Here is a 25,002-nt window from a genome sequence, read left to right on the forward strand (position 1 = left end):
GTTTGACAGTTAGGGCCCTTTCACACGATGCACAGTTTTCCACGCTACTCCACCCCACTCCACCACAGGTGTAGAAAAAGGCAGGTAGCATTCACACGAGACACTTCGTGTGGAGCAACCTCCGTCCACTCTCGTCAACAGCGAGCTGCTGTCAACCGGCCTGAAGTGTCTTCCACTCTGGGCGACCGGAAGCTCTCACTAAATCAGATTAGCTCGTTCAGATGGTCAACATATGAGCCATAAGTTCGAATATTTCGTTTCAAAATGTCAGTTTCATTCATAGATACGGAAAAGTTAATAATAGAAATACCAAATAGCCCTTGTCTGTGGGATTAACGAACGACAGACTATTCAAATACAATTAAAGGCTTCAAAAGTGGAATGAAGATTCCCATAAAGCGATTAAAAATTTTGCCGAATTGGACAACTCCAAAGAGAGAGAAGTTGATAACTACAGTAATAGGCTATATTTACAGGCTATATGTGTTATATGTTAACTATTTATTCGATATTACAATAACATGGGTCATTGAAAAGTAATTAATTAAGGTTTTTTAGCACTTTATTTCAAAAGAACTGCTTCCAATTAAATTACATAATAACATTTTCTTATTCGGACCGAGCACGATAGCTGCAGTCGCTTAAGTGCGGCCATTATCCAGTATTCCTGAGATAAGTGGGGTTCGAACCCAACTGTCGGCAGCCCTGAAGACAATTTTCCGTGGTTTCCGATTTTCACACCAGGCAAATGTTGGAGCCGTTCCTTAGTTAAGGCCACGGCCGCTTCCTTCCCACTCCCAACCCTTTCCTGTCCCATCGTCGCCATAAGACCTATCTGTGTCGGTGCGACGTACCACAACTTGTAAAAAAAAAAAAATCTTATCCGTGAGAACTACCAGTCTTTTATTTAAAGTTAGGTGTAGGTAGCAAGGCGATACTGGTAGCTCACTAAATCAGTCGTTCAAACTGTCGACATTGTGTGCGTCACAAGTTTGAAGTTTTTGTTTGAAAATATCGGCGGAATACATTTTCTCGTGTTAGTGTCCTGATGCTGTAAACTTGCTTCAAGGATTGACAACAATTCAAACAAATTCCCACTCATACGAAATTAATTAAGGAACATTTTTGGATCACTGGTACTTTCATCTAGAAGAACGATGAGCTCCTCGTTCTAGGTGATATGAATTCAATGGATGGACCCAATGAACCTTAGTATTCTTCTTTCACCTCAACCATCTTTTCGTAAGAATGTAAATCCCAAGAATAACGTTCGCGTCCATGGACCAGATTTAAACAGAGAAGCAAAATATGTTGTGGGGACTAGAAGTTGCCGGCAAGTTGAAGGAAGTGGAGAGCAAGGATAAACAGAGTGTCTGAGAAGTGGAGTGGAGTGGAGTGACGTGGCATGGCGTGGCGTGGAAAGCGAGTGGGCCGTGTGAAAGGAGACTTAGAGATGGACTAAGGCGGCTTATTAAATGTTGCAATGTTTTTGAACTTCCCCAACAAGTGTTATAACAAACTGAGACAATACAAGCCTACAAAGGAACATCTGCAGGGGCTTCAACATCTACAGCGACTTCAGCAAACGAAGATGGTGTATTAATTTTCTAGTTTTGATAAGTATTCGATGATGATTTTTCTCTTTTGTAAACGCTCTTTTGGGTTTCTTGCTACCTTAATACAAGTGTACTAATATTAATGATATTGAGGGGTGTATATATAGGGTGAAGCGAAATTCGCGCACTCGGGCGTCGCAGCGCGACTCCTCACATGCCAGCAATAAAAAAATGTATCTCACAAAAGTTCGTCCTACGAGTATGTCCGGCAGAAAAAGGACGTTGAAGAATGGCAATCTGGCAACACTGTAACCACATGTAGGGAAAGTACCTCTGTCAGCACTTATTTTTCGTGTTGTACAGTTTGTGCACTGGATAGAGTTTTGGGTTAGCATGCAGGAGGTCGAGGGGTCGATCCTTGGTTGAGGCGTATGTTTTTTATTTCGTAAATGTAGTCCACGTGGTATGGTATCTCTTGAAGCTTCTCATGCAAGAACTTCGAAACTTCAAGAAACATAACACATGGAAGTATTTCGTCATAGCGTAATTTTTCATTTGTAATTGAGTGTGCAACAACATGTATATATTTGGTATATCTTGTATGGGATGAGGTAATAAGTAATTTATAACATTTGTAAGAAACGTGTGCAAATTAATGTTTTATTTTCCAAATTGATTCATTTCATGGTTCCAGTGGATTACACCGTGTAAGATATTACATTATTATTTAATTACCAGTTTTTGAACGTAATGTGGAAGAGAATACTCATTCATCTTCAACTATGGTGGAGTAGGTTGTGCAACGTCTCTTCACAGTCAAATCGAGCACTTCACTGCCTTCAAGCCTGTTACATGAGATAAGTCTGGAAATTCTGAAACATTTGAAGAAGTGTTAAATAAATAACGTTATCATAAGTTTAATCAAATAAGAGGGTTGGAATTTAAGGCAGTTTATTTAAATTTACAATTTATTACTAATAAATAATATATTAGTTTAAGTGCAAGTGAAATTAAACACTCTAAAGTTTATACAACAATTCATGAAGGATTGCTTTATTACCTTGCTATTACTTAGAAGTATACTGTAATTGCGACTTAAATTTTGTATTTGAACTCTATTTTTATATATGAACCGTACTTTCATTCCTCAGCAAGTAGTGATAACGTGATAGGGATATTTCCCGTTGCAATTTCGTTCACAATACAAGATTTTTCCACTAATTTAATTCTGTGACAGTAAGACAAAAACTATTTTTTCTCCCTATTGCTGTAGATGAACAGGTGAAGACAGATTAACATAAGGAACGTTGTTTCATTTCGGCATCACACCAACGTTTTTCTACATAAAAATAAACATTGTTCAAGTAGGCTATTTGCTATAGCGTAAAATGAGTGTTATATTTCCGTGGTGATCTGTTGTTCAAAAACCTCCAACTGCTTCAGCGTTATTCCTGGTCGACATCAAAGTTAATAAACAGTGTTAGAGGAAACTTTTCTCCACATAGTTCATAAACGTTTGTTAAAAGTCTTCGGCAACATTCTGTTCACACCAAAAACAGCAAGATGTTTTTCAGAATATAATGAATAGTGTCAGGAAGAAGAAAATACAGCTGTAGTTTTTATTATTTTACTGACAACAATTAGACAAAAGCGCACATGTTAAGTCTGGAAAAAATGGAAAGGCGTTTAGAGTTAAGTTTGGAGAGTGTTGCGAACGACGAAACAACATATCGGCCGCACATAACAAAGTTCAGTTCCGTAGGCGCACAAATACAATTTTGAAACAAATCAAATGGAGGACCAGACTGCCCCAAACGAGCAGACACAAACACATCACTCACAAGGTGATTCAAACATTTATTACACATGAATAAAACACTGCATATTTACACATTATGTACAACAAATTCGGAGGTACACCAAAACACGTGTACTGCTGCCGGTCGCCATGTTCAGTGTCTGTGTATAAAACAAAAACGCAGCAGCACATTGCCAACTGTTACAAAATGAAATGCGGCAGACGAGAACCAACACAAAAGCCGCAACATACTCCCCCCTTTGAGGGATCTCAACACTAAAAATCAAAGTCAAGTGTTCATGTTCATCACAGACAAATTAATAAACAATAAACTCAGATACAACATATACAAATATACAACTATACATCATCCTTGGGCAATGGACACAATTTCACTATGGCACGGCGCAAAAGACCAGTTTTAGACTTTACACTGACCACACGAGTAATATTGTCACAACCAGGATGGAGCTCCTGGATTATACCAGTTTTCCAAACCAGAGGAGGAAGGTTATCCTCCCTTAGAAGCACTAAATCTCCCACAGTTGGAGTCCACTTCCCTACAGAACACCATTTACGTCTTTGTTGAAGTGATTGTATGTATTCTTTTGACCACCTCTGCCAAAAAGCGTGATACAGCTGTTGCACCAAGTTCCATTTAGTTAGACAGGAGCGGGAGCTGTTGGATATGTCTGGAGAGGGGATAGAGGTCAATCGTCTCCCTACTAGAAAATGTCCAGGTGTCAAATAGCATTGATCATTGGGGTCGTCAGTCATTGAACAGAGAGGTATCGAGTTCAACACAGACTCAATTTGATACAAAAGAGTACTCAGCTCTTCAAAATTAAGAATGCATTTTCCCAGGGTCCGCTTTAAAAGTGGTTTTGTGGACTTTATTCCAGCTTCCCAAAGCCCACCGAAATGAGGACTGGAGGGTGGAATAAACTTCCAATTCACATTCAAATTAGATGAATATTCCTCTATTTCAGTAGAGCTATCCTTAATAAATCTGAATAACTCATTGTTGGCTCCAACAAAATTTGTGCCATTATCACTCAAGATGAGATTTGGAAATCCTCTACGCGCCGTGAATCTTCTAAATGCGGCGAGGAAGTCCTGAGTTGTTAGACTCTTCACCGTTTCGAGATGTATTGCCTTAGTGACAAGACAAACAAAGAGAGCAATGCACGCTTTAAACTTTATCTTACTCCTCGGGTTATCACCTTTAATGATGATTGGGCCACCATAATCAAGACCAACCTTAACAAAGGGTAATGATGGCTCAACTCTATACGAGGGTAACTGACCCATTATGTGAGTGGTGAGTGGAGGTTTGCTCTTGAAGCACTTGTAGCATGAATGGATTACACCACGAACAACTGTCTTCCCACGTGGAATACAAAATCTGTTACGCAAGGAAAACAATACAGCCTGAGGGCCGGAATGCAATAGCATCTCATGTTCATGTTTAACAATCAGTTTAGTAACAACGTGTTTCGGAGGAAGGATGATGGGGTGTTTTTCATTGTATTCCAACTGAGAATTCATGAGTCGACCACCGACTCTCAACAACCCGTAATCATCGAGGAATGGATTCAAAGTTTTCAATGAGCTCGAAGAGGCAACTACATTATTAGACCTCAAGTCATAAAGTTCCTTTCCATACTCACTAGCTTGCATCAGACTTATTATTTTCATTTCACTAATCATCAGTTCTTCAGGGGTGAGTGGACCAATGACACGAGCATCCTTAGTGGAGCGAACATTGGTAATAAATCTCAGAACATAGCTATAAACTCGCTTAAGTTTGAGAAAGGACGAAAACTTCTCTAACTCAGGTGGGTGCATATTAACTAGCAAGACTCTCAAAGAGGGTTTCGATTCTGCATTCACAGCAGATGGTGTATTACTGGCAACAAAATCAGGGTACATCGGGAATAATTCGCGCAACCAGGATGGACCATGCCACCATACATCAAGAGAAAACATTTGTGAGGGTAAAACACCTCGAGACAAGTGGTCAGCTGGATTGCTGTGGGTCGGTACGTGTCTCCAGTCTGAGACTGAAGTGAGGGATTGAATTTCAGCAACTCTATTAGCGACAAAGGTTTTCCAACAATTGGCGGGTTTCTGTAACCAACACAGAACTATCGTGCTGTCAGTCCAGCAGTATGTTGAGAAAGGAATGTGCAATTTCAGCGATTCAGTTACCTTACTCATTAGGCGAAAAAGCAATAGAGCAGCACAAAGCTCTAAACGGGCAATAGATTGCTATTTTAATGGAGCAACTCTCGATTTAGAAGTCAATAGGATCACTGATACCTCATCATTATCAGATACTGTCCTAGTATACACACAAGCACCATAGGCAGCTTCTGAAGCGTCAGAAAATCCATGGATTTCAATAACCTTATTCTTAGCAAAGGGCATTACATTTCTTTGCACTCTGAGGTCATTAAGCAAGGGGAGCTCACTGTAGATAGCATTCCAGATTTCAAGAATTTCAGATGAAGGTTCTAACACATCATCCCAATCAATTTTCAACTGCCAAAGAGACTGCAGGATAAGTTTACACTTAACTACGGCACATCCTAACAATCCAAGGGGATCAAATGTGGAAGCAATGATAGTGAGAATGCTTCTCTTAATGACTTCCTTAGGTGCTTTCTTCAAGTTTATTTGAAACTGAAACTCATCACATTTAGGATGCCACACGATACCTAATGTTTTAATAGCTTCATCCTTAGTGAGGTTACAAGGTGACAACATTTCTCTATCCTCTACAGGGACATTGGCAAGAGCTTCTGGACAATTTGACGTCCATTTTCTAAGATGAAAATGTGCACTATCAAGCACAGAAGAGATTTCGGATTGAAGCTCCTTAGCTTCTTCAACTGAACTAGTACCTGTCAGCAGGTCGTCAACATAAAAACAAGAGCGAATGATCTCTGATGCAGTGGGGTGAGATTCCTTGTGTTCATCAGCAAGTTGAACTAGACATCTCGTGGCAAGAAAAGGGGCGGAACTTGTACCGTATGTGACAGTAGTAAGACGGTAGTCCTTGATTTCTTCATCAGTAGATTCACGCCAGACAATTTTCTGAAGATTTCTGTGGTCAGGATGAATTAGCACACATCTATACATCTTAGCAATGTCAGCCGTAAGAGCAACAAAATAGGTCCTGAACCTTAAAACAATGGACAGCAAGTCAGGCTGAGTAGTAGGACCAACCATTAACATAGAATTCAATGCTATCCCATTTGATGATTCACAACTTCCATCAAACACAACTCTCAACTTGGTTGTAGTGCTAGAATCCTTGAGCACACAATGATGGGGCAAGTAAAAGCTTACGGAGTTAGAGGTTTCTGGAGGAGCAATTTCCATGTGACCCATTTCACTGTATTCACGCATGAAATCTACATACTTCCTTTTCAAGTCTGGAAGCTTAGCAAATTTATTTTCCATCTGTTTGAGCCTTCTAACTGCATTATGCTTAGACTCAGCCACAGGTGGCACTTCCGCACGAATAGGAAGTTTGACAACAAACCTACCAGAATCATCTCTTTGAACACTATTCACAAAGTGTTCTTCACAAGCCCTTTCTTCAGGAGTAAGAACTGGTTGATGAAGTTCTTCAAGCTCCCAGAACCTTTGGAGTTTAGAGTCAATAGAATCAAGTTTCACGAGATTGGCACGACGAGCCTTGGCATTATTCTTAATGCACGATTCAGGGAAAGTGCCTGAGAGCACCCAACCAAATTCGGTATCTAATAAGGCGGGATAACCCTTCTTATGCAAAATGTTAGAAGACACAGTTTCATAGTAGACATCAGCACCTAGCAAAATATCAATAGTAGAGGGCTGATTAAATGTCCTATCGCTCAAAATAATATCATCAGGAATAACCCAATTGGAACAATCAATTTCCTGCGCAGGGAGTGGACTTGTGATTGTGTTCACGACTGCACAGTTCAACTTCAATGTATAATCTGATACATTTGAGAACAAAACAAGGTTACATGTGGAACTTACAGGAGACACATTCGAATTGCCTATACCAACAATAGGTAGACGACAAGACCTAGTACGGATACCAAGCTTCTTGACAAGATCAGAAGTCACAAAGGATAATTGACTCGCAGAATCTAACAAAGCTTTAACTAGTATAATCTCTCCTGAGCTATTTTTTATTCCTACACACGCTGTGCTCAGCAAAACATTAGAACCTAGTCCTGAAACAACCTTCATGGCAGTGGGTGAAACAATTGCAGAACTTGTAGCATTCATATTATTATTGTTATTATTGGGACTTGTTTGTTCCTTGTGAACCAATAAGTTGTGAGGCCCATTACACTGGGAGCATTTGTTTTGCTTACAATGTTTAGAAACATGAGAAGCGGAAAAACAGAGATAACAAAGTTTATTTTCCCTCACAAACTTGCGACGGTGATCAATTTTTGCTTGTTTGAACTTTATACAATCAGAAATGCTGTGATTATCAAGTTTGCAAAACCTACAATTCAAGGAAGTGCTATTGTTGGCAATGTGAAGGGCTTTTAAGTTGGATTTTAAGTCTCGTTTTTGCTCAATAACAGGTTTCTTGCATTCTGTTAGCTCTAGTGTTTGACATTTTCTTTCCAAGAAATCAATCAAATTATTTAGTGTGGGAATATCAGTAGAGGCAAATTTGTTTTCCCATTCACTTCTATGGTTGGACTTGATCTTACTTAGAATCAATTCCTGTAGCAAAATTTCATGTAGTGGAACCTGACCCTCTAAATTGTCAACAGCACTAAGATTAGATTTTACTTGGTTTATCAATTTGCGATATTCAACGGAAGATCCACTAGTACAATTATGGAGATTGAGCAAATGTTTTACATGCTGTGAAACAATCAAGCGTTTGTTATTGTACCTTTCATCAACTAAATTCCAAGCAACAGTGAAATTATCAGCACATATGGATAGGTTATCTAACAAATCCCTGGGTTCGCCTTGAAGAGACGACAATAGGTAGTGTAGTCTTTGCACATTGTCAATGCGGGTATTGTTAATAACCAAGCTTTGAAAGGTGTTCCTGAAACTCAAATATTTTGTCAAATCTCCTTTAAAAACAGGCAATTCAATGGGAGGGAGCTTCAAGCTACAGTTGGACCGAGTAGAGTTATCAGAAATAATGGATGCATTGCTTGGACTTGTGGGTCTCTCAAATGAGCAAAGCAATTCCTGAATCCTAGCAACTATTGCATGATATCTGTTTTCAAATTCATCATGCTCTCCAAAGTGAGTTTCGCTAGATTTTGAGTCTAATTCACATTCTAGATACTCCCTAACAATGCTGAATTCCTTCCAAATTTCTGGCAGCCTATTTTGCCTAGAAATTAGTTCGTGATGGTTGATGTTATCTTGCTTTAAGTAATTTTCAAGGTGAGTTAATGACCTTTTAAGTAGACCACGTTTTTGAACAGCCTTTGCTTCGGATTCAAACACCATGATGAATGGTTCAGGTAATCAATTATTGACAAGATAATAATAGAAATCAATCTTACAACAATGGTGACTATACAAACAATAAGCTCTATATTCAGTGCACTGCATTCATTTTGCATTGTTGAAATGAGTGACAGTCTTTGAATGGAACCAACAATGTAGGTAGATGAACAAAAGCATGAAATAACGTATAATAAACCACGTACGTTCTAAAATATACAAAATACACAAAGCGGCCCAACAAATTATTAGCACGAAATCGTATAATGCCCATGAGAAGTCAAGACAAATCTGTTATTCTATACACGGAAAGTGCTAGCAGTAGGGTTAGGATATCAGGCAGGATGTCTACCATAGTCAAGATAGGAACAATAAGGACAAATGGAACAGACTTACAGTACATGGCGGTGCTGTATCATCAATCATCACTACCACTGGAAACACTCCTTGGCTGGAATCACATGCCCAAAGTGACTGGAAAGTCCAAAGGATGACGTCTGCGATGTAATGTTCACTGGAGTCCAAATTCCAAGTAGCATTTAACATCTCGAACATCAGGGTATCAGATAAAGGCTGGCGTAAACAGCTCACAAGAACAAATGCAATAAATAGCACGTGGTAACTTCCACAGATTTTTAACGTGCGATATCAAAACAGTTCCAAAACAATGTAGGCTTCGTTGAAATCTCAATATGATGAATTCAAACATTCGTAGTAATTAGCCTTAAGCACGACATCCTGGTGCTTTTATACAATAACTGTTCACGATGCTTTTCGCGCCAAGCTCGTTGCTATGTTCAAACGGCGATTGCAGGCAGCAATTCATGACGATAACAATTTTTAGGTGACTAGCACAATGTTCAAAGTTCACAATGATTCTCATCCGGCCCGGAAGGACTAAAATTTTATGTTGCGAACGACGAAACAACATATCGGCCGCACATAACAAAGTTCAGTTCCATAGGCGCACAAATACAATTTTGAAACAAATCAAATGGAGGACCAGACTGCCCCAAACGAGCAGACACAAACACATCACTCACAAGGTGATTCAAACATTTATTACACATGAATAAAACACTGCATATTTACACATTATGTACAACAAATTCGGAGGTACACCAAAACACGTGTACTGCTGCCGGTCGCCATGTTCAGTGTCTGTGTATAAAACAAAAACGCAGCAGCACATTGCCAACTGTTACAAAATGAAATGCGGCAGACGAGAACCAACACAAAAGCCGCAACAGAGAGCACACTTAATTCATGATGTAGCAGGCTTGCGAACATTTTGTAAGATCATCGAAATTGTAAGGAAATTTACACTTGAAGTATATTTCGTCATAGCGTATTTTTTCATTTAATTTTAATAAATTAATATCCCTGGATGACTTTCAGTTCTTCTTGTCGACAGTAATTGGGTTTGAAATTGCAGGAAATGATACAAATTATTGGAATGCCGGCTCCATTAATGACAGGCTATGTATATCTTTAAGATTCCTAGCTACTGGTGACTCCTGCACTTCACTTATATATTCGTCTAGAGTGTCACAATAATTACTTAATTACAATTACTAATCACATTTTCAACAAGTAATCATTAAAGTTACAATTACTTCATTTAACAGAATGTGATTCCGTAGGGATATTTTTCACATGAGGATGAATTGATAACAAAATTTGCAAGGGAAAATATTATATATAAGGCTTCTCCATTTTGTGTTTTTTACCGTATATACATTAAGCGGCTTTCATCACTTAGTGAGGCTAAACAAACTTTGAAATTGATTGCTCCCAAGCAAAGTTTGCATGTCAAGATTTAATTCTCATTATTTTCAGGATAACTAATTCAAAATATTTATTCAACTAGGGGAATGGATATTCCGGGATTGAATAACACGTACGGTATCCCCTGCCTGTCGTAAGTGGCAACTAAAAGGCGCACTACGGACTCTCAGCTTGGGAGGGTGGGTAGGTGATCACGTTTCCGCCAGGTGTGTCTGGAATTGCTTCCACTTACTCCTGTCAGGCTCCTCGGTTTCACCTCCCTAGGTCAACTCTTATTCTTTCCCGACTACGACGGTATTAGATTTCTGGAGGCCCTTCTCTTTATTTTGCAGATATCTTCAAATTTCGAAGTGATGGACCTATTCAATTTTACTTAAGATTAGTATTAATAGAGGCTGGTTGATTAGTTGTACATCCTCTCAAAACAGTAATCATCCCCATCATCATACCCTTGCCATGAGGCGTTGCGGGTTCTTCGCTCCAAAGTTGTCAAGCTTTATACTCGATATATATCGATTAATAGAATGTAATGTTTACCAGAATGTAACGATTACAATTTTATTTTCAGAACTAAATTACGAGTAAAAATTACATTTTGTGAAAAGTAATGATTGCGAGTAAAAATTGCTAAAACCTTAATCGTTACAAATAATTCGATTAATTTTACTGAATTACTTCCCAACTCTGGACGTAATTGCATGGAAGTGAAACATGGACGATAACCAGATGAGAAAGAATAGTAGCTTTTGAAATGTAGGGTTACAGAAGAATGCTGAAAGTGAGATGGTAGATCGAATTACGATTGAAGAGATACTAAATCGAATTGGTGAGAGCAATTTGGCTAAATTTGATTAGAAGAAGAAATAGAATGAAAGGACACATCTCAAGACACCCAGGAATTGTTCAGTTGTTTTCTGAGGGGAGTATAGGAGGTAAGAACTGGGGGAGGGGGGTGTAGACCAAGGTGTGAATATGACAAGCAGATGATAGCAGATGTACGTAGAAATGAAAATATTAGCTAAGGAATGGGTGGCATGGAGGGATGCATAACACCAATGTATGGACTGATGACTCATACAACAAACAACATGATATAACTAAATGAGCATATAGAAATTTACGTTACAAGAGCCGAGAGTATGGTTTTAGATCTGAGATGAACTGTTTCGAAACGACTGCGTGAAACTCTTTTGCCCATGCAACGCATAATATTTCATTCCATTTTATGATGAAATTGGTTTTTTTTCCCAGACAATTCTATGGAAGATATGACATATTTTAAGAAAATGAAACCATCGATTAGATGATTCTATGGAAATTAAATAGGATTGTGATTGATATTTAGATTTAACTCCTTGGGAGAAAGGTTTTCGAGGCCCTGTCATCCCCGTTAGTTGTGTTTTAGTGTACACAATATTAAGCCGTATTATTTACAAAACTTCCTTCAGTTGAAGGTTACAACAATGCACAAAGTATAATGACACAAACAACTGTATAATTTCGGATTATGATTATAAACTTGTTGATGATATTATTCTTATAATGTCCTTAAATTACAAGTCATAGCATGTAGCAATGACTTCTGAGCAATGAAATGGAACCCCGTACAGCTAACAAAGATAGAGTTTGCAGTTCTGGAACGTCTAAATTTAATTATTTCCAAAAATTCACAGTGAATCAAGGGATAGTACCTCGAGCTTCTACCATTAATCCTATCCTATTTTCCTCTTTTCTTCCACTTAAAGAATACTGAATGTATTGTTGAAGGCGGACATTTCAACAACCCATTATACACAATATTGGAATTATTTTCCTCTGCTTGCCCCGAAAATTTTATATTGAGGTACAGTCTGAGATATTGTTGGGAGTATGACTATTGCATCTGGATATTATGAAATGTGTTACTCAAGGGTCGGTTGTGCTGCAATAGCAATTTATGGCTCAGTGAGGAAAGATAGAAATGGCAAATCATGGCTTGTACGACTCAGTCTGACGCCACCATCGGTTTCTATGATTTACCTGTAACTGTAAAACATTTGCATGCGTGATATGAGGATCTAAACAACCTACGTGTTCAAGAAAACCATACATATTAATGTACTTGAATTTAGTTCAGTATATGTTTAAAACGGTTCAGCTATACATAAAAAGGGTAAAAAATGACAAAATAACATGATATTCAGTTTTCGCACTGGCAAATTGTTCTCGTGGTTTCTTAGTCATTCTTGCTGCATGTACATAGATATGACACACTCGCTAGTGTTTTTGAGTGTTACATAAATGGTCAGCAGTAACATCGCTTGAAGGTCGACCTCGATCAGCTGGAGAAACTTTCGATGACCGGAAAATTTTGACTAAACGTAAGTTCTCTGTCCTCTTTCCGGAACCCTTTCTACTCAGCACTACCATTTGTAACAAATGGAAGGAAAGATTTTAGTACTCTAGTAAAGAGGTAGATTGACGAAAATGTTTGTCAAAGTTGAAGAATAATTATTTTTCTTTGTTTAGAAAGAAATATAACAAAAGTATTGTCCTTTCGATACGTTAAGATTTGAAGAAGATAATGTCTTTCTTAATTATTTTCGTAACTGTGTGGAACTGTGGAACTATCATGCAAAAGTATCATTTTTGTATTTGAAATACAGTGCATATGTGAGAAACTACAGTATATTAACATTCTCTCAACTATTTTTAAAAATATGTATAGAAGGAATGTTACAAAAACTTTTAATTCAAGAAAATATCCCCTTTTGGATTTTCAATGTTTGCTGTACAATATCTTACGCAGAGTAACAGAGTACAGTGAATTAAAATTTTTGATGCTACCTGCTTAGATGATATGAAAGGGATGATGTTAACATCAGTTGCGAGAAATATTAGTTTACTCAGCTTCCATCCTTATTTTCCTCATTCGTTTTAAGCCCACGAAATTATATTAATAGGACTCACCCTTCCAATCTCAGTGTGTATACATTTGGAGATGAGGTAAATCTTCATACAATTACCGGCACCATCTGTAAAATAACCATATTCAACAGTGCTTATGTACTTCTCCGAAATAACCTTTAATACATGTGGAAAAATTTGTAATTCTGAGCAAAGGAACATTTTTTGGAGTAATTCTTATATTCTATATATTACGGAAGTCCCTGAAAGAGATACTACAGTGCCATCTGAGTACTTTATCAATACCTTTCTTCATAAAAGTTCTAAGATAGATTATATTTCAGAAATAGTTACGTCATAATGTTTCTCGTACCGTATAGTGTACAATATTGAGATACTTCATAGTTACATGGCCCTGGGAATTATTAGCATTCTCTGAGTGACTTTTGCAAGCTGGTCATTGATTCTTACGTATGATCACATATACAATGATCTACAATATATATATTGGCCAAGGGATTTCTGAACGTTACTACACATTCTCTACTTATTGCCCTTATGTCAGCGTAGCATTATTTTCCTCTTTGCTTCCACTGAAAGATTGTTGAATACGAATATTTCAAAATTCCTTTATACTCAATGTGGAATTATTTTCCATTGCTTACCCCGAAATTTTGCTGAAAAGTTCGTCCAAGAAGGATGTTTCAACAATTCAAAATACTGCAACGAATGATTTAAAAATTATACTTAAAGACTTTTACAGGCTGCTACGGAGAGCTGTAAGTTCTGTGGCACAGAAATGATAACAGAAGGTCCAATTTGAATGGAAGAAGTCTTTATTTCTTTCAGTATCTGATTGAAATATTTGTTTAAATAAAAAGTTGATATTATTTCAAGGCAACAACCTAACTTCCTTTGTGAGCAGTGGTAGAGTGTCTGCCTCCGTATCCTAAGATTGAGGGTTCAAATATGGCGGTGGTAGTCAACATTTTCAAGGCGGAAAACAGTCCTTTTTACACTCCACGTCGTATGATGTCGTCATATAAAATAATCTACAATATAATATATTTATTTAAAACAACTTCCGAAAATTACGGCCTGCCACAAGAACTGGTAAATGAACACTTCTTTTCCTTAAAAGGTTTCCTTAAGGTCAATTCAATCTATCCCTAAACATGGTTCCTTACATATTATATTAGGCATTTCAAGGCCATTAAGGTTAAGTGACGGAAGGAGTGTTTGTTAAAACATAATTCTCTGAGGAACTTGGAAAATGGAAGAGGAATGCTTCTTCTAGATCCTACCAGTATTACTTTGATGGGGTTGAAAGAGAACAGATATTTCTCCTTGTAATATACTAGTAGAACTGTAGGAGAGTACTGTATGCGCACTTTTTAGTGATAGATTTTTGTACTGGGTTGAGGAGTAAGGAGGGAGCACTGCCGGTTCCGGTAATACTGCCAACTCAATGGAAATGAAATCTGAATTGAATCGATAATATGATCGACCGATATGAATTTTCTAAACCTTTATTATCTTACGCCAACAACTGTGTCACACACACAATATATAATACTATATAAGATTTCTCGATGCGAAACTTGTTCCTAGCATGAATTCTATAGTTTGGCTTTTCTGTGTAAACAACAACAGTACGAGTACTTAAAGTGTACGCCAGATGTCGCACAGCGATCATAAGCGTTTCTTAGTCTGTGTTTCAAAGGTTGCCAATACGAATCTCGAAGATAACTGAAGTCGACCGATTCAGCACTAGGGTGTAAATCTATCGCCAAAAAGTGCGCAGATAGTATATATGACACTCTTAGTGGTCGAATACAGTTGCTTGCCAAGAATGGGTTACGAAATGCCCGAGATCTACCTACTATTCTCATCAAGGATGGGAAATATGGCTTGATTCTTTTACTACTGTCCACATTGACAATGAAGTTGCTTGTCATATTGGTACTACGGAGAACGTGCAGGTAGACACTTGGTTCTGTATTGAGGTAATTTAATGGAGTTTCAGTATATTATTACATGCACAGTACTACATGAAAATAGTATTTTTGAAAATGTCGTATCTTAGAGAGGGTAACGTGAAAAAACTACGTAATATTGCCATTTGCATGTTAAATTGACGAATATGTTTTAAGCCTTGAACATAAAATATAACAACTTATTGCTTTTTATAAGTAATACTTCGGCACTCTCGAAACCCATTACGTTAATTCACTTTATTTACTACTTCTAAACACAAACACTAAACAGATCTGATCTTTTTCGAAATTATTAACATGGTCTCTGTATAATGATAACAGCAACAAAACTGTTTTCTTCATTTCACAACGACATCCTTATACCTCATTCCATGCAGTACCTGACAATAAAATTTAGCCAAAATATGGCTCATTTAGTGTAGATATATCAAAATCTGACCACGTAGAAAATGTTTGCTTGACACCCATTGGAATTCCGGTTTCCGTATAAAGATTTTAAACAATTTTGTGAGTTATTATGCATTAAAATGTCTAGATTCACTTTCATGTATTTAATATTTTTCCCACAGGACGAATCAACTATTTTTGATGGATTCTAGAGCAATGGAATGAAGTTCCGGTGATACCTGGCCTGAGAGATCTACACTTTTATGACATATAGCTAAGTATCGACCACTTAAAAAAAACTATCCAATCAATCCAGGCACAGAAAATATTTAACTCTCTCTAAGTATAAATAGGCCAGCCCCGTGGTGGTAGTGTGCCTGCCTCTTACCCGGAGGCTCCGGGTTTGATTCCCGGCCAGGTCAGGGATTTGTACCTGGACGTGAAGGCTGGTTCGAGGTCCACTCAGCCTACATGATTAGAATTGAGGAGCTATCTGTGGGTGAGATGGCCTCCCCGGTCTATAAAGCCAAGAATAACGGCCGAGAGGATTCCTCGTCCTGACCACACGACACCTCGTAATCTGCAGGCCTTCGGGCTGAGCAGCGGTCGCTTGGTAGGCCAAGGCCCTTCGAGGGCTGTATTGCCATGGGGTTTGGTTTGTTTTTAAGTATAAATAGATATAAGAAATAATGCAGTCAAATTTCCTCCTCTGATTGTTTGACGAAATGGAACCAGTAACAGTAGACTCCCAAAACAAAGAGAACATGATTATCTGAGGAGCATAATGTTGTTTGTTTTGTATGGGCTGCAAGAATGTTGGTAGAGAACGAACACTCTGTTCCGAGACAAGGAAATTTACAGTTCAAGAATAAATCGTCAAAGCAGATGAGAATCGAACCCCGTATCCGAGAACTGAAGGCTGGAAACTCAGTCATAGATGTGGGCTTGTTTAAAGAAACAAACCTACTATGATATAAGGCTTGGGATATTTGTTAGATATCGAGTGAACAATTTCCTCCATTAATTCTACATTCTAAAATTTCGAGAAGTACGAATATTTTGATGAATTATATGCTGGAAAGAATGCAAATTAGCAGCGTTACTACAACGTAATATTTACAGCCTTTATTTTACTTTAGGATTTTCAATATTTTATGATCAGGAATTCCAAATTACAATCTCCGCACGATACAGAGTTGAGTGGTAGTCAATTACAGCAATGACTTCAATTACAAAATCACGTTAAATTTGTGGAAACATATTTAAGTATCTAATAATTTTCTTCCGTAATGAAGGGTCGGTTTTGGTTGATAGTCCTCCAAATGTGACTGCCTGTGTGTTCAAGTCTCTCGTGCATGGCGTTATCCTATGATAATACACTTTCTAGGAGTTCTACTTGAGCTATGACAGTATCATTAGATATCGCGACAGAAAGTCAAAATATAAGATTCCCCAATGTTCTGTTGGTGAATAGGTAATAATAGGTAAAGGTAAAGCCCATTGCTTCAATTCAGTATCGCTCCTCCATTTTTTGGCACAAGCGCCAAAATTGAAGCACTTTTCAATGTGAAAAATAAATCTCTCTTTTCCTGGACCACAGAAAGTGGCATCCGGTGTGTTGATATCATTTTATTTGATGTCCGACTTCCGTGCTTTGTCACTCATCAGGGACGAGAGAACAACCTTAACGCTTTCATCATTGTTACAATTAAAATCATGACAATCATTCATAGATTCGTCACATGTGCCTGAGCCGTTAATATCACCACTATCAGGAAGAATCATTTTATTTGATGTCCGACTTCCGTGCGTTGTCACTCATCAGGGACGAGAGAACAACCTTAACGCTTTCATCATTGTTACAATTAAAATCATGACAATCATTCATAGATTTGTCACATGTGTCAGAGCCGTTAATATCCCCACTATCAGGAAGAAACTGCCGAGTCCTTTTTTAGTCCTCGCCTATTTAATCAGCTGGACATTAAGACGGTTGAATTATCTCCGATTATATGAGACATGTTTGGGACATTGCTAAGTGGTTTGATGGAAGGAAGTTTGCGTTTTCTAAATATAGAGGAGGTAAATAATACTAGTGAAGTAATGAAATTTAACAATGATAATAATATATTTACGAAAAGTTACAAAAGTTGAAAACTGAAGAATCGCTTGGAATAGTAGGCGTACTGCACAAATGAAAGGATGATAAAAATAAAACGGATGATTAAAGGCTAGTGAGCTTGGCATATGTTGCGTGTAAACACTGAGGAAGTATTATCTCTGATTATATGAGTCACGTTTGGGAAATTGATAAGTGGTTTGATGGAAGGAAGTTAGGGTTTTGGGAACATTGTTCCATAGATGATCAACTTTCAGCATTCTGGCAAATGTGTCAAATGAACTCTGGCACAACTCACTTATCCAAAGAGTTTAGTAGGTTAGATCATAGGAGATTACTGGAAAAAATGAACACTATTTTAATAAAAAGATTGATTGAATGGGTGGCTAAAGTTCTAGAAAATAGAACTCAGGAAATTGAAGTGCATGAAGCATTATCTGATTCTATAACGATTAATAGATGAGTTTCGCAAGGCAGTAACAGCGAACCTTTATCTTTATATATATACGTGCTATGAATAAGGCAATGGAATCACAGATGAAATTTTTGTGGACAATGTTATACTGCATAGAGTAGTAAATAAGTTACAGGGTTATGAGCGACTGCAAAATACATTGACAACGTTGTGAGATGGACGAGCTGGGAGTAAAGATGGTTGGATTATCTCTGATTGGCTGGAATAACTTTGGAGTAAGGATACGTGATGTTGGACTAAGCGGTGTATTACGAGCTGTCAGTGGAGGTATGCCTTGGGATGTTATTGATAGGCGAATAAGCCTAAACCGATTTCAAAACCGTAGGAAGGATCATAATACATAATTCTAGAGGACAAATAGGGATAAATTCTTTATATGATAAGGAATTGGGGATTGGAATAATTGACGAAGGGAAAGTTCGATAAATCTCCAACCTCTTTAAAATTATCTAGTGAATTACTGATAGGGAATCTGCCTTATGTATGACGGACCTAGCAGCATATAGGTGGCGATTGATTGATTGATTGATTGATTGATTGATTGATTGATTGGTTGGTTGGTTGATTGATTGATTGATTGATTGATTGATTGATTGATTGATTGATTGATTGATTGATTGATTGATTTTACAAGACGACCAGCTTAAAATGCGATGTAAACGTAGGATAAATGTCTCGTGAACACGGTAGTGCTACCTGGAAGTGAAGAGCACAATGGGCGTCCATTAACATATACGACTAATTCGCAAATACCATTCATGAAACACTACGGGAGAGACATCATATAGCGCTGAATCTGTTGGAGGTGATCAATGGACAGGTTGTGGGTAGAATTGCGAAATGTTTCTCGAATGTTATTGGCTTTACTGTATTTTTGGAATTCCGCGTGTGTGTAGCAGTCGTAAACTTATATTAAAGAAATTGAACTTTCAGTCAGTTTTCCAAGTAGTTTGATCGTATGTTAATGGGTTAAGATGAATTCCTAACGGCATTGTGAATAATCGGAAAAGAAAAGTTATATCAGTGATCTCGACGATAAATTTAATTCCCGATGCCCATACACATCATAAAAAGAAAGGCGAAATTCCGTGTTTTTGCCCTGTGAAAGAGGATCACTATCCGGGGCTCATTATGTGACCACTCCTTCAGTAACATCAGAGTTTTGTAGTGTGCCTATGTTTTAATTTATTGACTTGCGCATTTTGCGCAATCTGTCGGTTGGCATACAATCGACTTCTCAAAATAAATCTTGCTCTGATACGTTGTTTCCAAGAAACCTACTTTTTGATTTAAGTCGAAATACTGTCATAAAGTATCCGTTACAGGAATCAGAAATTTAGCAACTAGATGGTCATTGAATCTCTAAATTTCGTGAATGAGATATTATGTTTCTAATCTTTGCAGAAATCGAAGATCAGAGGTAGGTGTAGTTCTGGCAGAAATGATCGACTGAATATTTTGGTTGGGCCCTATCTGATGGAGCTGTATGTTAACGATCCGCAAGAGTAGAATGATTGTATTTTAAGACGTCCTTCATTAAATGTCTATTTTCACATGAAAATGAAAACCTACAACCTGTTTTCCAGTCATTGACCGGGTCAGGGATGTAATGAATGAATCATATATAGGCTGTTATTACAATGGGGTCAACACTCCCAAGGTGATTTATTAATGAGTGATAAATGCTATGAAATGATAAAGGAGAGTGTTGCTGGAATGAAAGATGACAGGGAAAACCGGAGTACCCGGAGAAAAACCTGTCCCGCCTCCGCTTTGTCCAGCACAAATCTCACTTGGAGTGACCGGGATTTGAACCACGGTATCCAGCGGTGAGAGGCCGACGCGCTGCCGTCTGAGCCACGGAGGCTCTCTTCTATTTTCACATACACAGAGAAAAATAACTCATCGCCACGTGTTAATTTTCTTTTAACTTTCCCGCTGAAGTTATGAAAAAATGCGCCATTGTCTGACTGTTAAGTGGAAGGTAATATAATGTCTCTAATACTCAGTTAATTCTAAGACCAATTATTGATGAATTCAAGGTTGCGGTATCTGCGACAGTTCGTGTAACAAAAATTAATCGGACATAGTGATATTACGTGGCCTATGAGATAAAATATAAAATCATCTTGATATTTGAAACAACTACGCGAATACGCACGATCAAACTGGCTTCCCATAAATCCATCAGAAACAGAAACAATCATTGTCGGCTTTCAGAAGCTCATACACGTGGTTAAGGATATACTGCCCGTCCCTATGGTTAAATGGTTAGTGTGCTGGCCTTTGGTCACAGGGGTCCCGGGTTCTATTCCCGGTGGGGTAGGGAATTTTAACCATTATTGGTTAATTCCCCTGGCACGGGGACTGGGTGTATGTGTCGTCTTCATCATCATATCGTCCTCATCAGGTCGTCTACGGGCGTCAAAATAAAAGTCCTGCACCTGGCGAGCCGAAGTGCTCGGACACATCTCAGTACTAAAAGCCATACGCCATTTCATTTAACGGTATACTCATTCCATCTCTGCTAATAAACGATAAACTCATCCCTTAGAGTAAAACAGTGAGAAACCTTGACGTGACTATGTCTGAAATCCCTAAATTGGATGGACCATGCCAAACTTGTGTGTCAGAAGGTCTTTGTTTCGCTTCATCCCCTGAGAAGAAACAACAACGTCTTACTACCGGACATGCGACAAAGACTAATCCAGACTTTAATCCTTCCCATCCTCCACTACCGTGACGTAGTCCTTGTTTACGCAGCTAAGGAACAAACTATGGAACAGCAGCGAGCTTTGAACATGCCTCAGATTCATTTTTAACTTGAGCTGCGATGAGAATATTACTCCTTACTCCCATGCATTTTATTGGCTAAAATCGGATAAAAGTAAATATCACATACCGGTACTTATATTAAAACACAAACTCATGTATAGCAACTCTCTCCCGTACAGTTCCTCTGAATTTCACTCTCCCTCCTCCCTGCATACCTGTATCTCTCGTGTTATTCCTCTTCACCATGCAAATACGTATACCACTTCTATTTTGACCGATTCTAGTCTTTGGAATTCGTTAGTAGTCGGTGTGAGAGACAGTGATTATTTAGCCAAATTCAAAAGATCTTACCAAGATTACCTGTTGAAAGTTACCGGCTGACGTGTGTACTGTACAGCTGAGTGTTTTCTTGTCTTGAATTTGTAGACCTACACGCAAGTTGTGTAGTACGCATACTTACTGCGTATGAATTTGAACAAAATTACCGGATATTCCTATTTGTTAGTATAGAGTATGCAATTAAAAATCTGTTATGCATCTGAGAGTGTCATTGTGAAGGAATTGTGTGAGAGAGGGCCAGGCACACTTATTTCGCCATTTGAAGTAATTCATAATAAAATATTTACATTGAATTAATTAATTAACATACAAGGAATTGCCGGAGGCGGTCATCGCGGTTCGTGAGCAAAGAACTGAATTATTCTCAAGAATTTGAATTTTTGAAACAACAAATCACACGAGGAATAACCGGAGCCAGTTATTGTGGTTCAGGTTCAAAATAATTTTCCTTAGTATTCCCCTCATTAATGTGTTTTAGTGTGTCTGGCTACAAGATGGTTAATGCTGGTGACTGTTTTGCTCTTTATCTAATACCAAAATGTCAAGATTCTCTGTAAATTGAGTAGCAACCGTATATGACAACGGATTAGGCGTAGCTATGAATGGCCTACTGTGTACCTTTAATTTTTCAGGGAATGTTCCTCACTGGCTTTTACTCTAAATCATATATATCTAAAAATTTGTTTTTGAATGCAAAATTATACACTAAAATAAATAAATAAATGTAAAGTCTGTTTGCAGAACGGCAAAACATAATGATATTTACCTCACTGTTCAAACATAGTCAGCCATTCTGTTATTGAATTTATTTTTGAAATGAAATTAGCGGGATAAACATCGGAGATCAGTGAATATACTCAGATGATTAGAAATGTTTAAACATAACTGCAGAGGACGCTCCCTTTCGGGAGAGAAAGTCACAGTAATTCGTTACTTGACCAGGACCTTGTTCTGAATATAGCTATTCAACGTCGGGTAGTTCAGATTACAGTGCTCGGTTGATGTAACAATGTAAGCATATGTGGTGATTTTGAGGTCAAATTTCGGTATTAATCAGGTTTGTATCTTATTCACGTACATACAAACATTTTTATTAGTATTTCTAGAAATTTATACATAGAATATGAATTTTAGTAGTCTGTAAAAGACCATCTAAGTTTGTTACGATATTGAGTGAACAGTTACCATCACTTTCTCTTTTATCCTGTAGTAGATTTCAACCTCTCTTCGTATTTCAAATGGAGATAAATATAAACTCAGCCTATATTTATTAACATCAATCAAAATACACGTGGAAGAATAACTCATGTTTATGCCAGGTACAGACAGTAAATACTTTGTACGACCAACTTCACTCAGCTGATAATTTCTTGCATCATTTCAAAATTGACATTCACCTGTTAGTGTAAAGTCCTCTGTTATATACTATCCAAATAATTTTTAAAATGTGAAATGATGCTTTTCAGATAAATTAACTTAAGGAAAGTTTAAGTAGCTGCATTAGTATGACAAGTGCTTACCTTTTGACAAACAAGATCGGATTGCAGCATTTACTCTTGCCGTATTAACGCGCCTTCCCACTTGCTGTGCAGCTGTCTCAATCGCCTGAATGGTGCCATCTGTGTTGAAATTTCCGTCTTTTATCTATAACGAGTCAATGAAAACAGTTTTATCAAATTTTTACTGTGTATGTGTGTCAGAGAAAGTTAACTATTGACAAAAATGTGAAAGGTGGAAGCGTGATCATCTGTGTTGCAAGAATACTACAAGTCGTAACAGTACTAGTGTATTTTCTTTACTCCAGAAGAGCAGTTCGGAAACATTAATCCTTTGTACGAATTTCTGTTTAACTACGGCAAATGAAGGTACAAGTGAGTAACAATATCATGCGTTTTTGACCTTGAGGAATCACATTAATTTCCTGTATGAGGCAAAGAAAATTTTCGTCGTCCTGTATTTTCCGTGAGGATTCTAATGTTTTAAGTCAAGTATAACGATGAATATTTATTTCTGTCATCACATAACCTAGTAGACCAATGTCGGGTCCAGACACAACAACTCCCTAGAACAGGAAAGTTTAGACTTAGTCCCATATGAGACCCTTAAAAGATCATGAAATTGAGGATTCCAGGCGTTCGGTGTTCAGAAATCCTTGGAGGTTCTAAGATGCAGCCGTATTACTACTTCTGGAAATTTTTCCCTATAAATTAATATTTTAACTTGTCAATGTACATATTAATAAATATTCGTCCAAGAAGATAATTTACGAGACTACTTGAAGAGGAAGCTATCACTTTCCAGAGAAAGAGAGAAATTTATACAGTACTAGCTGTAGTACCCGGCGTTGCCCGGAGAGTTTCTGAATATTTACCTTTTAAGATTTGCATTACCAGTTAGTTATGTGTGAAGTGAATTTTTATAGAACTCCTTTTTGACTTGCAGATTGATAAGTTACGATCTATTACGTAGTTTAAGAATTATTTAGATGTGTTTGATTTCTAGTTTTATATTATTTATTTTTCGAGTAAAACTTCGTGCTTATGGAAGCTCGAATCGACTGGGAAGTATTTGATCCTGTCAAAAATGAATAAGTCATAACTATATGTATTTAGCCGTCGCACTATAGATACGATGTACAGGATTTCAACTGTCAATGAGACTGTCCCCTTCTTGCCCCCCACCCCAAGGAGATAAAAAATATGGATTGTCACCATTCATCTCAGTGACCCAGAAAATTGTAGAGTCGACACTGTTTTCGATTCTTTTTATATCTCACTCCCCCCTCACCCTCATCCCAAAGGGGGCTGAACATGAACTTTAAGAAATTCGGAGTGTCACTATTCATTTCAGCGACCACGAAAACTATGGATTCGATACTATTCTAGATTGTTTTTATTCCACCCTCCTCGCCCCCTGCCCATAAGGGTGCTAGGGGTGTCTTACCCCCACGCGGTTTGTCTCCTGATACTAATTGATGAGTGTACCAAGTTTGGTGAAATTGCTCCAGTGGGTTAGGAGGAGATGTGTCATGTACACACCCACGCACACACATACATCCACTTTTATATATATAGTAAGATGAAAATAAGATTTTTATATATAGTTTTCGATTATTTTTATATCTCAGGCCCTTCGCCTCCCACTTGGACTTCTAAAAATTCTCAGTATTACTATTCATCTCAGAGACACTGAAATCTATGGATTCGAAACTGTTTTTAATTATTTCTATATCTAATCCCTCCCCCTTCGCTCCCCGCGTAAAAGGGGGCCGAACATGGACTTTAAAAAGTCTGGAGTTACTTTTCAACTCAGCGACCCCGAAAACTACGAATTCGACACCATTCTCGATTATTTTTATAACTAACCCCCCCCCTGAATCCCTCCCTGAA

At 37.8% G+C, this 25,002-nt stretch overlaps 1 protein-coding gene across 1 annotated transcript in view; it reads right to left on the bottom strand.

The window, feature by feature from the left end:
- Positions 1-2,259: 2,259 nt before the first annotated feature.
- The window catches only part of LOC136875547 (uncharacterized), a 160,367-nt gene continuing 137,624 nt past the window's right edge, over positions 2,260-25,002 (bottom strand). Inside the window, exons 9-11 of the mRNA XM_067149103.2 lie at positions 23,134-23,257; positions 13,585-13,649; positions 2,260-2,428 (exon numbers count right to left, since the gene is read on the bottom strand). Of these exons, the coding sequence (XP_067005204.2) occupies positions 2,405-2,428; positions 13,585-13,649; positions 23,134-23,257 (213 nt within the window). The 3' untranslated portion in view covers positions 2,260-2,404. The remainder of the gene's footprint in view (positions 2,429-13,584; positions 13,650-23,133; positions 23,258-25,002) is intronic.

Source organism: Anabrus simplex, chromosome 1 (genome assembly GCF_040414725.1).
Source record: "Anabrus simplex isolate iqAnaSimp1 chromosome 1, ASM4041472v1, whole genome shotgun sequence".
Classification (NCBI taxonomy): Eukaryota; Metazoa; Arthropoda; class Insecta; order Orthoptera; family Tettigoniidae; genus Anabrus; species Anabrus simplex.